Raw genomic sequence first — 14,521 nt, 5'->3', positions numbered from 1 at the left:
GAGAGGGGACCCGGACTTGTTTGCCTTGGAGGCACTTAGCGTAGCAAGATGAGTCCAGCGTTGTTCAAACAGTGTCTCCCGCCCGTCCCTCCGGGCCAGGGAAGCCAGGGACGCCCCAGCCCCCGCCCGCCAGGGGCCGGTGCCCTTCCCTGGAAGGACATTAAACGGGTGAGCGCTCAGTGGGGACAACCGCTCCTTCCCCTGCCACTGGAGCAGCAGGAAAGCGAAGAGCGGGAGGAGCCGGAGAAGCCAGAGGAGCGGGAGCACGATGCCTGACTTTGTGCTGGGCCAGTGGAGGATCAGCTGGACTCTGCCCCTGGCTCTGGGCTACCTCGGCTACCTGCTCCTGGGGGCCACCGTCTTCCAGCTGCTGGAGAAACAGGCCGAGGCCCAATCCCGAGTCCAGTTCCAGATAGAGAAGCTCCAGTTCCTGGAGAATTACACGTGCCTGGATCGGCAGGCCCTGGAGCAGTTCGTGCAGGTGAGGTAGGGGGTTTGGGGCGGGGGGGGGGGGGGAGGGCGGATAGGGACGGCCGGGGAAGTGGGGAATGGACCAGCAGCCTGGCCGTGACGGTCTACCCAGAATTAGCACAATACACCAGAATTAGCAGACATGTTCCCTGCCCGTAATGAGCTTTCGGTCTAGAGGTCTCCTGAGGTCTGAGCGAGAGCTTGTCATGAGCCGGAACACCATGCCCAAAGGAAGGAGTGGTTCCCGGCTGATGCGGGGGAGGGAAGGTGGGGGAGGGAGGGGGACCTGCACCGTGAAGAGAAGCAGTGTGGCCTAGTGGAAAGAGCACGGGCCTCGGAGTCAGAGGTCCAGGATTCTAATCTCGGCTCTGCCAGTTGCTCGTTGTGTGACCTGGGAAAAGTCACTTCAGTCTCTGTGCCACAGTTTCCTCAATTGTAAAATGGGGATTAAATCCTTGTTCTCCCTCCTACTGCAGACTGTAAGCCCCATGCGGGACAGGGACTGTGTCTGGCCTAATTGACCTGTACCAACCACAGAGCTTAGAACAGTGTTTTACACACAGTAAGAGCTCAACAGGGACCGTAAAGTAAGTAAAGGGAGTGTCCGTCAACTCGCTCCCAGCAGTGGTGGACGGTCGCCTCTGGCTAGGGGGACCGGGGGACTCCCAGGATGGTCCTTAGAAGAAGAAGAAGAAGAAGAAGAAGAAGAATGGTATTTGTTAAGCAATTACTATGTGCAAAGCACTGTTCTAAGTGCTGGGGTAGATACAAGCTAATCGGCTTGGACTCGGTCCATGTCCCACAGGGGACTCAGAGCCTTAATCCCTATTTAACTGAGGTGCAGACAAACGAAGTGACTTGCCCAGACCGCGTGGCAGAGCCAGAATTAGAACCCAGGTCCTTCTGACTCCCAGGCCTGGGCTCTGTCCACTCTCCAGAGGGCTTAGTGCAACGCTCAGCACCTGGCAGGCTTTCGATAAGTAGCGACGATGTGTCCCGTCTGGAGAAATGGATGACCTTCAGTCCCGAGATCCTGAGCGGAGGATTTGTTCCTAGTCCCAGTGGCTTGCTCCGGGCCATTCTCGCCCTCCGTTCTCTGCCAGTTGTGAACCCACTGGGGCCCAGAGGGCCACAGGGATGTAGATGCCCACTGCAAAGCGGGTTTTACACCCAGGACTCAATCGATCATTCATTGGTGTCTATTGAGTGCTTACAGCGGGCGGAACACTGAGAACATTTAGGATGAAGGGTGCGGATCCAAATGCCAGGGCCACGCCGTATTCTGCCTTCTCAGCTCCAGACTAATACGGTGACACCAAAGTCGACAGTGGTCCAGGTGGCTCCGTGAAGGAGCAACGCGAATCCGTTAAAATTGGTGGCCAGCGGCACCCAAGTCAACATCAGTTCAGATGGTTCCGTGAAGGAGCTGCGCGAATCCTTTAAAGATGGGTGGTCAGTGGCACTAAAATCAACAGGATGGCCGTCGGTCCATTTATCAAGGGAGAGCTGGGATAAGTCAGCACTATCTCACTGTCTGAGATTACCAAGCCGCGCCCAGAGCCGCTCATCCCCCCCCCGACGTTCCCATCCCTGTAGACAGCACCACCGCCCAACCACCTTCCCTGCCTCAGAGCCCATAACCTTGGCGTTATCCTCCACTCGGATTGAGGATTGCAGGGCAGGATGGCAGCAAGGCTGAGATGGCAACTGATGGACAGGCAGCCGACCGAAGCAGTGTGGCCTAATAGACGGAGCACAGGTCTGGGAGTCAGAGGACCTGGGTTCTAATCCTGGCCCCACCACTTGTCTGCTGGGGGTGACCTTGGGCAAGTCTATTCACTTCTCTGGGCCTCAGTTACTTCATCTGTAAAATGGGCACGAAGACCGGGAGCCCTGTGAGGGACAGGGACCGTGTCCAACCCGATGATCTTATATCTACCCCAGCGCTTAGTACAGTGCCTGGGACACAGTAAGCTCTTGCTGTGTGACTCTAAGCGAGTCGTATAACTCCTCTGTGTAACTTCTCTGCGTCTACCTCATCTGTAAAAAGCGGATTGAGACTGTGAGCCCCACATGGGACAGGGATTCTGTCCATCCCGATTTGTTTGTATCCACCCCAGCGCTTATAGTACAGTGCCTGGCACAGAGTAAGTGCTTAACAGATACCTGTATCATCATTACGATTATGATTATTATCCAATACCACGATTTTTATTTTTCCACCCATCGCCTGCAGGCTGCTCTTCCAAGCCGCCGTCAGACGGCGGCAGAGAACAACCCTGTCTCCCGGCTCGATCCTCTCTTACGAGCCTTGGACATCAGCCAGTCAATCAATCAGTGGTATTTATCGAGCGCTTATTGCGTGCAGAGCACTGGCCTAAGCGCTTGGGAGAATACAGCAGAGTTGGAGGCATGTTCCCTGCCCTCGGTGAGCTGACAGTCTAGCGGGGGGACAGACGTTAATAGGAATAATTAGTAAGATTGACAGAAATAATTTGTAACATATAATTTATAGACATGTAAATAAGTGCTGAGCGTGGGGCGAATAACATCCCTGGGGTCCGAGGGGCGACCCCTCCCCACGGTCTCAACAGCAGTGGAGCCCTGTCCCTCCGGGCCTTAAATGGAAGCAGCATGGCCTAGTGGGTAGGGCACGGGCCTGGGAGTCAGAAGGTCATGGGTTCTAATTCTGCTCCACCATTTCATAATAATAATAATTACAGTATTTGTTAAGCACTTACTATGTGCCAGGCACTATACTGAGCGCTGGAATGGCTACAAGCAAATTGGGTTGGACAGAGTCCCTGTCTCCCACGGTGATCACGATCTGCTTCCCCATTTTACAGATGAGGTAACTGAGGCCCAGAGAAGTGAAGTGGCTTGCCTAAGGTCACACGGCAGACAAGTGATGGAGCCAGGATTAGAACCCATGACCTGACTCGCAGGCCCATGCTCTATCCATTATGCCATGCTGCGTGACCTTGGGCAAGTCACTTCACTTCTTAGGGCCTCGGTTACCTCATCTGTAAAATGGGGACAGAGACCGGGAGCCCCACGTGAGACACGGACTGCGTCCCACCTGCTGTGCTGGTATCTACCCCAGGGCCCAGTACGGGGCCCGGCATAATGTTGGTATTTGTTAAGCGCTTACTATGTGCCGAGCACCGTTCTAAGCGCTGGGGGAGACGCAGGGTAATCGGGTTGTCCCTCGTGGGGCTCACAATCCTAATCCCCATTTTACAGCCGAGGCAACTGAGGCACCGAGAAGTTAAGTGACTTGCCCATGGTCACACAGCTGACAGGTGGCGGAGCCCGGAGTAGAACCCATGTCTTTTGACTCCTAAGACCGTGCTCTTTCCACTGAGCTACGCAGTAAGCGCTTAGCAAGTGCTATTTTTATTATTAGTATTATTAAAGAGCTATCAGAATTCCGCTCTTTTGGTCAGAAGAGTCTCATCTCCCACTGTCCGTCGCACTGTGGGGAAGTTTCACCCAATGTCCACCTAAATCCCTCTTTTCTCTCAGACCTTTCAGCCAGTACTTTCTGGCCCCAGCAATCCCCCAACCCTCCTGCTTCTTTCCCTGAATGATTCCCGCCTCGGCCTCCACGCCCTGTTTCCCTCCCCGCGCCGTCCCCGTGCCACAATCCCTCCCTCCTCGTACCCCACAGACAATCACTCTCCCCCTTTTCAAAGCCTTCCTGAGGGCACATCTCCTCCAGGAAGCCTTCCCTGACTACGCCCTCCCACTTCTTCTTCTCCCCCTCCCTTCTGCGGCGCCCTGACTCACTCCCTTTATTCATCCCCCCCTTCCCAGCCCCACAGTACTTATTTATACCTCTGTCATTGATTTATATTAGCGTCTGTCTCCCCCGCTAGACTGTAAGCTTGTTGTGGGCAGGGGGAGGGTCTGTTGTTAAATGGTCCTCTCCCAAGTGCTTAGCACAGTGCTCTGCACGCGGTAAGCTCTCGGTAACTCCAATGGACGGATTGACTCCTGTCCTGCCTACGCCCCACTCGCCCCCCACGCCTCACTGGCCGCCCCCGGCCCCGCCGCGGGCCTCGGCCTCAGCCTGGCTCTGCTCCGCCTCCGGCCCAGGTCATCATGGAAGCGTGGGTGAAGGGTGTGAACCCCAAGGGCAACTCTACGAACCCCAGCAACTGGGACTTCAGCAACTCCTTCTTCTTCGCCGGGACCGTGGTCACCACCATCGGTAAGGCCGGGAACGGGCCGGGGGGGGGGGGGGGGGGCTCGGAGGGAAGCCCCCCGAGGGGCAGCGGGTGGCGGTGCCCTATTAACTATAATAATAATCGTGGCATTCGTTGAGCGCTTACTATGTGCCAAGTACCGTTCTAAGCGCTGGGGTTGATCAGGTCGTCCCATGCGGGGCTCACGGTCTTAATCTCCATCTGACAGATGAGGTAGCTGCGGCCCGGAGAAGCTAAGCGACTTGCCCAAAGTCACACAGCTGACAAGTGGCGGAGCCAAGATTTGAACTCGTGACCTCCGACTCCCAAGCCCGGGCTCTTTCCGCTGAGCCGCGCTGCTTCTGTACATGAGTCACGGGGGGGACCAGCAACGAGGGATCTGGGGAGGAACTTTCAAAGGGAAGGAATGATCGAGGGGCCGGGAGGTAGAGAGCGCGCATTCATTCATTCAGTCGTTTCACTGGGCGCTTACTGCGCTCAGAGCACTGTACTAAGTGCTCGGGACACGCTCTAAGCCCCCAGCGGGCCGGGGAGCCAGCGCAGGCCGCAGGAAGGCCCTGGCCGGCCTTGGTGCTGGGACAGGCGGTCCCACCATGGCACAGTAGATCAGAGCGGCATGGCGTAGCGGACAGCGCACAGACCTGGGAGTCCGAAGGTCAACGGTTCTAATCCCGCCTCCGCCGCTCGTCTGCGGTGTGACCTTAGGCAAGTTACTTCACTTCTCTGGGCCTCGGTTCCCTCATCTTGTAAAATAGGGATTGAGACTGTGAGCCCCATGTGGGACAGGGACTGTGTCCAACCCCGTTGGCTTGTATCTACCCCAGCGTTTAGAAGAGTGTCTGGTACACAGTAAGAGTTTATCAAACACCACATCCGTGATCATTATCAGGGCCCACCAGCCCCGGGTCACCTTGGCCCCACAGTGGGTCAGGCGAGAGCCGCTCCTGCTGCCGTTGCCCGGTTGTCTGGCTTCCAGCTGGCCTACGTCTGTCCCGTACTGACCCAATACTGGCCTGGCACCAGCCATCTTTATGTCTGCCGTTCTTAGCCCCCAATCTCCCTACGTAGCGCGGCTCCCGCCGCCGAGTTCCACGGTTCGCACGCGGCACCTGTGCTGATGGGAACACGGGAAGGGAGCGCAACGGCTCTGGAGAGAGCGGGGTGTAAGGGGCTCCTCCCGGGGGGGGGGCTCAGGCGGGCTCGGCGTCCTCCCGCCAAACGGGGCTCGGGACGCCCTCTACATGACCGGAGTAATTATAATTGTGACATGCGTTGATGTTGACGATGGCATTCGTTTAGTGCCCACCCTGTGTCGAGCACTGTTCTAAGCGCTAGGGTAGATACAGGGTTGGACACAGTCCCTGTCCCACATGGGGCTCACAGTATAAATCCCCATTTTCCACATGAGGTGACAGGTCTAGAGAAATGAAGAGTCCCGCCCGAGGTCATACGGGAGAAAAGTGGCGGAGCCAGAATTAGAACCCAGGTCCTTCTGCCTCCCAGGCCTGGGTTCTATCACCGAGGCCGCGTTGCCTTTCCAGTAGTGACATGTGAACTAGGTCTCCTTGGGTGGTATTCCCCGGGGCTGTCAGTGTCTGGCCTAACCCCAACCGGCCGCTGTGGAGAACAGGCCGGAGTCCCATCCGCCGGGCCCAGGCCGGGGATAAACCGCCAGTTGATCTGCAACCTGACATTCCTTTTCCTAATAATAATGGTATCTGTTTAGCGCTTACGATGTGCCGAGCACTAAGTGCTGGAGTAGGTACACTGAACACAGTCCCTGCCCCACATGGGGCTCAGACAGACTCCCATCCCGTCCAAGGGGCAAGGAGAGCCAGCTACAGCTGCCCACCCTGCCTATACGCCCAAAGGTTTTGGGACGGGTCGTGGCTTCTTTCACCACCATCTCAGTTCCAGGGACGGTGACCCCCTCCTAGAGCTGGTCTTGATGCCCCGCCCAAGATGGGAGAGGGCAGGTTTGACACCTCAGATATTTCCAGAACAGTCAGTCAGTCAGTTTGCATTTACTGAGCACTTACTGTGTCCAGAGCACCGTACTAAAGCTTGAGAAAATACAATATAACAGATATTCGCCCAAGCTGGCAGCCTCCGAGCGTGCTCCGGACCTGGGGGCTCACCCGCAGCAGCTCATGGGTCAGCCTCTGAGGCCTCGGCGTGCCCATCAACTCCGGGGCCCCGCGTGGACACCGGACACTGGAGTGTCCACTGCAGGGTGGCCCTCAATTACCCCAGCACCGGAGCTTCCGCTGCAGGAGGGAGCCCCGATTGCTCTGGCACCGGAACTTACACTGCGGGGCGGCCTCTGTCACCCTAGCTCTGACCTGGTGCCCGATCCAGCGGGGCACACGGGACCCGCCGTCTTTCCCTCGCTCGGAGCGGCGAGATCCTGGGGCAGGCCCAGACCGAGGGGCTCGTTGCCCAGTCTTATTAAATCCTTTGCTTCCCCGCAGCCTATCTGTCGGCCGTCGACCGGCCGCCCTACCCACAGCCTGTTATCCATTGGTCCCCAGCCTGCCCCCCTACCCGCAGCTTGCTATGTGTAGGCCCCGGGCCAACCAACTAGTGGATAATCTGGACTTGTGTTTCGTACTCTCCGTTTGGGAGGCGTTCGTTCATCCAGTCGTATTTATGGAGCGCTTACTGAGCGCTCACTGAGGCATGAGGGCCCGCGGCCGGAGCCTTCCCGATGCCCACCCCCGTTCACGACCCGCTCCGTCGGGGCACGATCCTTTCCTCCACGGGGCCGGTTTGACGGGCCTCACCGGCTGGTCCGCCCCAGGCCCAGTCTGAGCCAGCTCTCCCCACACTCCCGCCCGCTGCAGGCTATGGGAACCTGGCCCCCAGCACAGGGGCGGGCCAGGTGTTCTGCATCTTCTACGCACTGTTTGGCGTGCCGCTCAATCTGACCTTCCTCAACCACCTGGGAAAAGGCCTCAGCGCCCACCTGGCTCTGCTGGACACCTGGGGACACCAGACGGGACGCTCTCGGGTATGGACGTTTCCCCCCAACCGGCTCACGTGCCCCCCCGGGACCCTCCCCCACCTCACCGCCCTGCCTCTCTGAGCCTGCTTCCTCCTCGTCTCCCTCCCCGCCCTGCCCCACCTGAAGATGGGGGAGAGACCACCCTCAGGGCCCCACTGTGGGCCATCCAATTTCCATTCCCATCAGGGAGATGGGCCACCCGGGCGCAGAGAAGGAGACAGGAAGAAGAAGTGAGGGACGAGTGCGGAGACGGGCCACGGCACCGTGGCGAGGGGTGGCCCCAGTGGGGCCGGACGTGTCCGGGAGTCCCCCGACCATTCCCGGGTGCTGAGCCCGGCTGCCGTCCCCTCCCCCAGGTCCTGCGGACTCTGGCCCTGCTGGTCTTCCTGGCGGCCGGGACCCTCCTCTTCCTCGTCTTCCCCCCCATGATTTTCAGCTCCGTGGAAGGGTGGAGCTTCGGCGAAGGTTTCTACTTTGCCTTCATCACCCTCAGCACCATCGGCTTCGGGGATTACGTCGTAGGTAACGGAGAGGTGGAGGGGAAGGGTGGGGGGGACGGAACCCACCGCCCCTCGCCCCACCCCAGAATAGGACCGCCCCCACTTCGGCTCCCGCTGAACCCCAGAATTCCTTCGCTCGGATCCCGCCGACACCTTGTCCCTCCACTGGTTGGGGGGGCTGAGCATGGTGGAGAATTGAGGCGGGGGGGGGCCCGCAGACGTCCATCGCACTCCACTGGCAGGAACGAGAGAGGGAGCGGATGGCACCGGCCCAGCCACTAGCTCTAGAATCCACTCCTCTGCACGGGACCGAGCATGGTCCGGAATTCCCAAACAGGGCTTCCATTTCGAGCCCCCTTGGTCCCTGCCCTAGTTTCCAGGGGATCCGCTAAGATCCCCACTCTGGGTGGAGGAGGAAGACAGTGGCTTAATCACGGTGCTATTCGTTCACCACTCACTGTGTGCCAAGCACTGAGCTAAGCAATGAGACAAGAGAAACAGGCCTGACGCTGTGTCTAAGCCACACAGAGCTCACAGTACAAGTTGGGGGAAAAACAGGTAACTTAACCCCACTTTTACAGATGAGGGGCTTTTCGCCTCTGCTTCCGCTAGCAGTTGGGAGGAACCCCCCCCCCCCCACACACACCAACTAGTCAGTCAGTCAATCGGTCAGTCGTATTTGATGAGCGCTTACTGTGTGCAGAGCACTGTACTAAGCACTTGGGAGAGTACACTATAACAATATAGCAGACACATTCCCTGCCTACAGTTAGCTTTCAGTCTACCAGGACAATACACACACACTACACACACACAAAATCCCTCTAGAGTCAGGGGAACTTAGGGCCTCAGAGGAGAGGCTGAGATGAGAGTCCTGTCGTGGTGCTGGAATAAGCCGGGGTCTAACGGGGGTCTCTCTTTAGGGGCCGGGGAGGGTCTCGGGGATCTCCGTCTAACGGGGGGGTCTCCCTGCCTACAGGCACCGACCCCAACAAGCACTACATCTCCGTGTACCGGAGCCTGGCCGCCGTCTGGATCATCTGTGGCCTGGCCTGGCTCGCCCTCGTCTTCAACTTGGCCTCCAGCCTGGTGGAGAAGTTCCTGCAGCTTCACCTGGACGGCGCCGAGCGCGGGCCCCCTGAGCAGGTCGAGGAGGCCCTCAGAAAGCGCCAGGAGCAGCCCGGTCGCAACAAAATCCGTGTGTGTCCCTGAGGGGGCCGCCCTGACACAGCCACCCCTAGCCCTGGTGCCTCACTCCCTTCTTCTCCCTTCCTTCCCTCTGTCCTTCCTGCCCTTCTTCCTACCCTTCCTTCCCTCCTTCCTTCCCTCGCTCCCCTCCTTCCTTCCCTTCTTTCCTTCTCTCCCTGTCCTCCCTCCCTCCTTTCCTTTATCCTCGCTCCCTCCTTCCCTTCCTCCCCTTCCTCCCCTTCCTCCTTTCCTCCCTCCCTCCCTCTCGCCCTCCTTCCCTCCCTCCCATCCTTCCTTTCATCCTTCCATCCTTCTTTCCTTCCTTCCTCTCTCCATCCTTCCCTCCACTTCCTCCCTCCTTCCTGGTCCTCCCTTCTCTTCTTCTTTCCCCCTCTTTCTTCTTTCCCTTCCTCCCACCTCCTTCCCTCCTTTTTTCCTCCATCCTTGCTCCCTCTTCCCAGTATCCCCTCCCTGCAAGCACCACCGCCTCCCCCGGGGGCCCCCAGGCAAAACGCTGTACCTCACACAGCAGGGCCACTCTCCCAAGTTCAGAGCTATTTTCAGAGCAAGGGAAACATTTCCAGCTTCAAAGAAGGCAGAACCCCGAGACTGGCAGGGAAAGTCCAGCAGCCAGCTCCACGCCACGGACGGACGGACGGCCAGGCTCCAGACCGACCTGTCAGGTGGGAGCAGGAGTGGGAAGGGGGTAGCATCCGCGGGACTCTTACCCAGAATCCACAACTCCTTGTGGAGCCACTCTTGGGCTCCCGGGGCTCTGTCCGGGCCGACTCCCGGCCCGAGGGTTAGGGGACGGGGCGGTGGCCGATAGCTGAACTGTTGACCCTCTTGAGGAAGGATGTTCGCCGCCCCACGGTCCCTCTGAGCCTCCTGTCGCTGCCGTTGGAGAGGATCCCGGGCCCGGGGACCATCGGTCTGACCCGTACTGGGCCACCCAAAGCCTCCTGCGTCAGAACTCGGCCTGCTTGCAGAGAGAGAACTGGCCTCTTTCTGGTTCACCGGTCCGTACCCACCCACCCGTGACCCGCGCCCTGAGATGAGGGAATGACCCCAGGACCCCAGAGCCTCAGGATACCGGCGGAGGAGGGAGAGCCCACCTGCCCCCATCAGCTCCAGACTGGCTTGAGTTGGAGACCGGGACCTTAGGAGCTTCTAAGAGTTTCCAGGCCCCTCCCCACCCCTGCCATCCCCTTAACCCTCTGGACTCCCCTTCCCACCAAGAAAACCAGGGAGAGCAAAGCAACCGCGGCACAGCGATGTCAATCAGTGGTATTTATTGAGGGCTCACTGTGGGCTGAGCACATGGGAGAGAACAATACAATTGGTTGATGTGATCCCCGCCCTCAAGGAGCTTACAATCTAGGGGGAATAGTTGTCCTCAGACTACCCCGTGCCTCGTCCCGAGCCCATCACTCACTGACCCTACCCCGGAGGCTGCCAGATAAGTTCTGAGACTCCAGCCTCGACTCGGTGGGGGGTGGAGACTTCCAGGAGAGGAGGGCGGCTCCCAGGTCCCGTTACCCACCCGGTCTCCACAGGACACGTCCCGTCTCCAGCCGACGCGGCGGAACAGCGCCACGGGATACCGAAGCCGAAGGAATCTCGGGAAGTCACCCGGTCCGGCCCCCCTCCTCTAGCTTCCGAGCCCTGACGCCGGACCCCCAAAGGCTTCCCAGGGACTCCCGCCCTTTCGGGCCTCACTCCCAGCACGAGCTCCTGAGGCAGACTATCTCTCAATGCAGGATAGGGGAAGAGACTTTGTAAACAACGTGCTTCTGGAGAGGGAAGCCATCTCGGGAAGTGGGCTAGAGAGCCGCCTGAGGTAGAGCAGGCCGAGGGGCAGGCCGAGAGTAGGCCAAGGGCAGGCTGAGAGGCAGGGTGAGGGTAAGCCGAGGGCAGGCCAAGGGACATGATGAGGGCAGGCCGAGGCACGGGGCGAGGGGCCGGCCAAGTGGCAGACCTGATACGGGGATAGCTGTTCTATAGAGAAATAATAATTATGGTGTTCGTTAGGCACTTATTATGTGCCGGGCACTGTACGAAGTGGTAGGGTGGATACGAGCAAATCGGGTTGGACACAGTCCCTGTTTTATGTGGAGCTCACAAGGATAAGCTGTGCCCCTTCTATCCTGAGGACCTTCCCCGGGAAACAGACTGAAGTCATAGGAAGGGGGATTGCAGTTAGACAACAACAAGTTACGACTCTCCCGTGAGTGATTCTGAGGGGCGACTGTGGAATCGAATACTAATAATAACAATGCTAGTGTTGGTTAAGTGCTTACTATGTGCCAAGCACTGTTCTAAGCGCTGGGGTAAGATACAAGGTAATCAGGTTGTCCCACATGGGGCTTACAGTCTTAATCCCTACTTTGCAGACGAGGTAACTGAGGCACAGAGAAGTTAAGTGACTTGTCCAAAGTCACACAGCTGATAAGTGGTGGAGCTGGGATTAGAACCCAGGGCCTATGACTCCCAAGCCTGTTCGCTTTCCACTAAGCCATGCTGAGAAAGCACGTTTGGGTTGGTGTCCATGTGATTCTGCCTGGAGGCTAGGAGATGGATTTTTTTTATTATTTTGGTATTTGTTAAGCGCTTACTGTATTCCAGGCAGTGGGGTAGATACAAAATAATCAGGTTGGACACAGTCCCTGTCCACGTAAGGCTCACAGTCTTCATCCCCATTTTACAGATGAGGGAACTGAGACACAGAGTAGTGAAGTGACTTCCTCACGACAAGTGGCAGAGCCAGGTTTAGAACCCAGGTCCTTCTGACTCCCAGGCCTGTGCTCCATCCACCAGACCACAGTGTTTATCGCTCACAGTTCTTTCCGGTCTCCGGGACTGTTCTTCCCTGTGCCAGCTCTCTGCCTCCTTTGGGGTCACCACTTGTGAATTCCTGGGTAATAAAACTGGGAAGCGGGAGGGAGCTTGTCCTGCTGATCCTCTGATTCTCTGAGGACAGAAGCCAGAAACAAACCCTGCCTCACTGCCTCGTCCCCGTCTTTGGGGTGGAGGGGGGAGGGCGTGGGATGCTGGATCTGGGGGAACCTCAGGACAGATCCGGGAGGGGTGGGGTGAGTCTCTGAGCCCAGAACCCCAGAGGAGGGAGAGTGGGATAGGAGGCAGTCAGTTGGTCAGTCGATCATATTTAATGAGCACTTACTATGTGCAGAGCACTGAATAATAATAATTATTATTTGGTTTAGCACTTACTGTGTGTCAGGCACTAGACTAAGCACTGGCGTAGATACAAGCCAATCTGGTTGGACACAGTCCCTGTCCCAGATGGGGCTCACAGTCTCAGTCCCCATTTTACAGATGAGGTAACTGAGGCGCCGAGAAGTGAAGCGATTTGCCCAAGGTCACACAGCAGACGAGGGACGGAACCGGGGTTAGAACGCATGGCCTTCCCACTCCCAGCCCTGGGCTCTATCCGCTACGGCACGCTGCTTCTCAAGTGCTGGACTAAGCACGGTACTAAGTGCTGGGGAGAGTACAATATAACAGACACATTCCCTGCCCACAGTGAGCTTACAGTCTAGGGGGTCGAGAGAGTGGACAGGAGACTCGAGGAGGTCAGTACCATTTCTGCCAGGAGAAACGGACCTGCAGAGCGGGACCGAATGAGGATCCCGGGGTCGGCAGTGCCACCGCACCCGTTATTACCAGCGCTTTTCGACGTCTTTCACCTCGCTCGGACTTGCAGCGGGTGGGTGAGTGATGCCCTGGGTGGCAGGGAGGAGCAGCTGGAGAGTAGAAGCTGGATACCGAATCCTGCCCCCGAAGTGCTGCCAAAACCTATGTTCCCTACCCTGCCCCACGGGGCCCCTTTGGAGCCAGTGGGCTAATCCATAATATTTACCAAGCGCTTACTCTGGGCAGAATTATGCTCTTGGAAGAGGACAATAGCTCCCTCAGGGAGCTTACAGTGGGGGAGACACGCTAAAATATGAGTCGGGGGAAGAATAATAGAAGAGTTGAAAGGTGTTAGAGCTAGGACAGGAAGGAAGCAGGTGACACTAAAATGCTAAAGGAGTTAGCACTCGACTGCATAGGTGATGCAGAGTGTCAAAATGGCCGAAGGAGGGAAATAGGGTGGGAGATGAGAGATTAGTCAGGGAAGGCTTCCTGGAAGAGGTGTGATTTCAGAGGAGCTTTGAAGATGGAGAGAGCGGCGCTCCAGTGGATGTGAGGAGGGGAGGGAGTTCCAGGAGGGAAGGAGTGTGAGAGCAATCGACTGTGAGAGGTGCAAGATGGAGGCACAGTGAGTAGCGGGGTGGTTGGAGGAGCCAAGTGTGGAGGCTGGGTGGTAGTGGGAGGGGAGGGAGGATAGGTTCTAGAACTGACCAGTTTTCCCACCGCCCCCATTCCTGTCCCATCCCCCCCACCCTCTATAATGGGGAGAGATGAAGCTAGGGAAGAGGTCACCCGGGGTCTGAGAGCAGGAGAATAATAATAAAAATGGTATTTACGTTCCACGCACTGTACTAAGTGCTGGGTGGACACAAGCAAATCGAGTTGGACACAGTCCCTGTCCAGTGAAGGGCTCACGATCTCAATCCCCATTTTCGAGAAGAGGTAACTGAGACGCAGGGAAGTGAAGCGACTTGCCCGAGGTCCCACAGCAGACAAGTGGCGGAGCCGGGATTAGGACCCACGATCTTCCGACTCCCAGGCCGGTGCAGTAGGCCGTGCTGCTTCTCAATTGCGCATCAGTCTCCCGGCGGGAGCTGAGCATGGCAGAGGACAAGATTGGGCTGGGCCTCTTTTTCTCCCTCCCGCCCTCCTTCCTTCCTTCTTTCCCCTCTCCCTTCCTCCCTTCTTCCCTCTCCCTTCCTCCTTCTTTCTTTCCTTTCCTCCCTTCTTCCTTCTCTCCCTCCCTCCCTCCCTCCCTCTTTTTTTTATGGTATTTGTTAAGTACTTACTATCTGCCAGGCACTGTTCTAAGAACTGGGGGTAAATATAATCAGGTTGGGCACAGTCCATGTCTAACAGTCTTACAGTCTTAATCCCCAGTTTACAGATGAGGTAACTGAAGCACAGAGGAGGTGAAACGACTCGCCCAAGGTCACACAACAAAGTGATGGAGACGGAATTAGAACCCAGGTCCTTCTAACTCCCAGACCCGTGGA

General features: G+C 57.5%; 1 protein-coding gene across 1 annotated transcript; it reads left to right on the top strand.

Annotated features, from left to right (window-relative positions):
- The first annotated feature begins 268 nt into the window (after nt 1-268).
- On the top strand, nt 269-11,040 carry KCNK16 (potassium two pore domain channel subfamily K member 16). Its single transcript, XM_001507123.2, has 6 exons — nt 269-481; nt 4,570-4,684; nt 7,523-7,689; nt 8,040-8,205; nt 9,163-9,381; nt 10,928-11,040. Exons 1-6 carry the CDS (start codon nt 269-271, stop codon nt 11,038-11,040), a joined length of 993 nt encoding a protein of 330 aa, XP_001507173.2.
- The last annotated feature ends 3,481 nt before the right edge of the window (nt 11,041-14,521 follow it).

This window comes from Ornithorhynchus anatinus, chromosome 19 (genome assembly GCF_004115215.2).
Source record: "Ornithorhynchus anatinus isolate Pmale09 chromosome 19, mOrnAna1.pri.v4, whole genome shotgun sequence".
Lineage (NCBI taxonomy): Eukaryota > Metazoa > Chordata > Mammalia > Monotremata > Ornithorhynchidae > Ornithorhynchus > Ornithorhynchus anatinus.
Note: the sequence above shows the minus strand (reverse complement) of the source record. Positions and strands in the feature narration are given on the sequence as shown.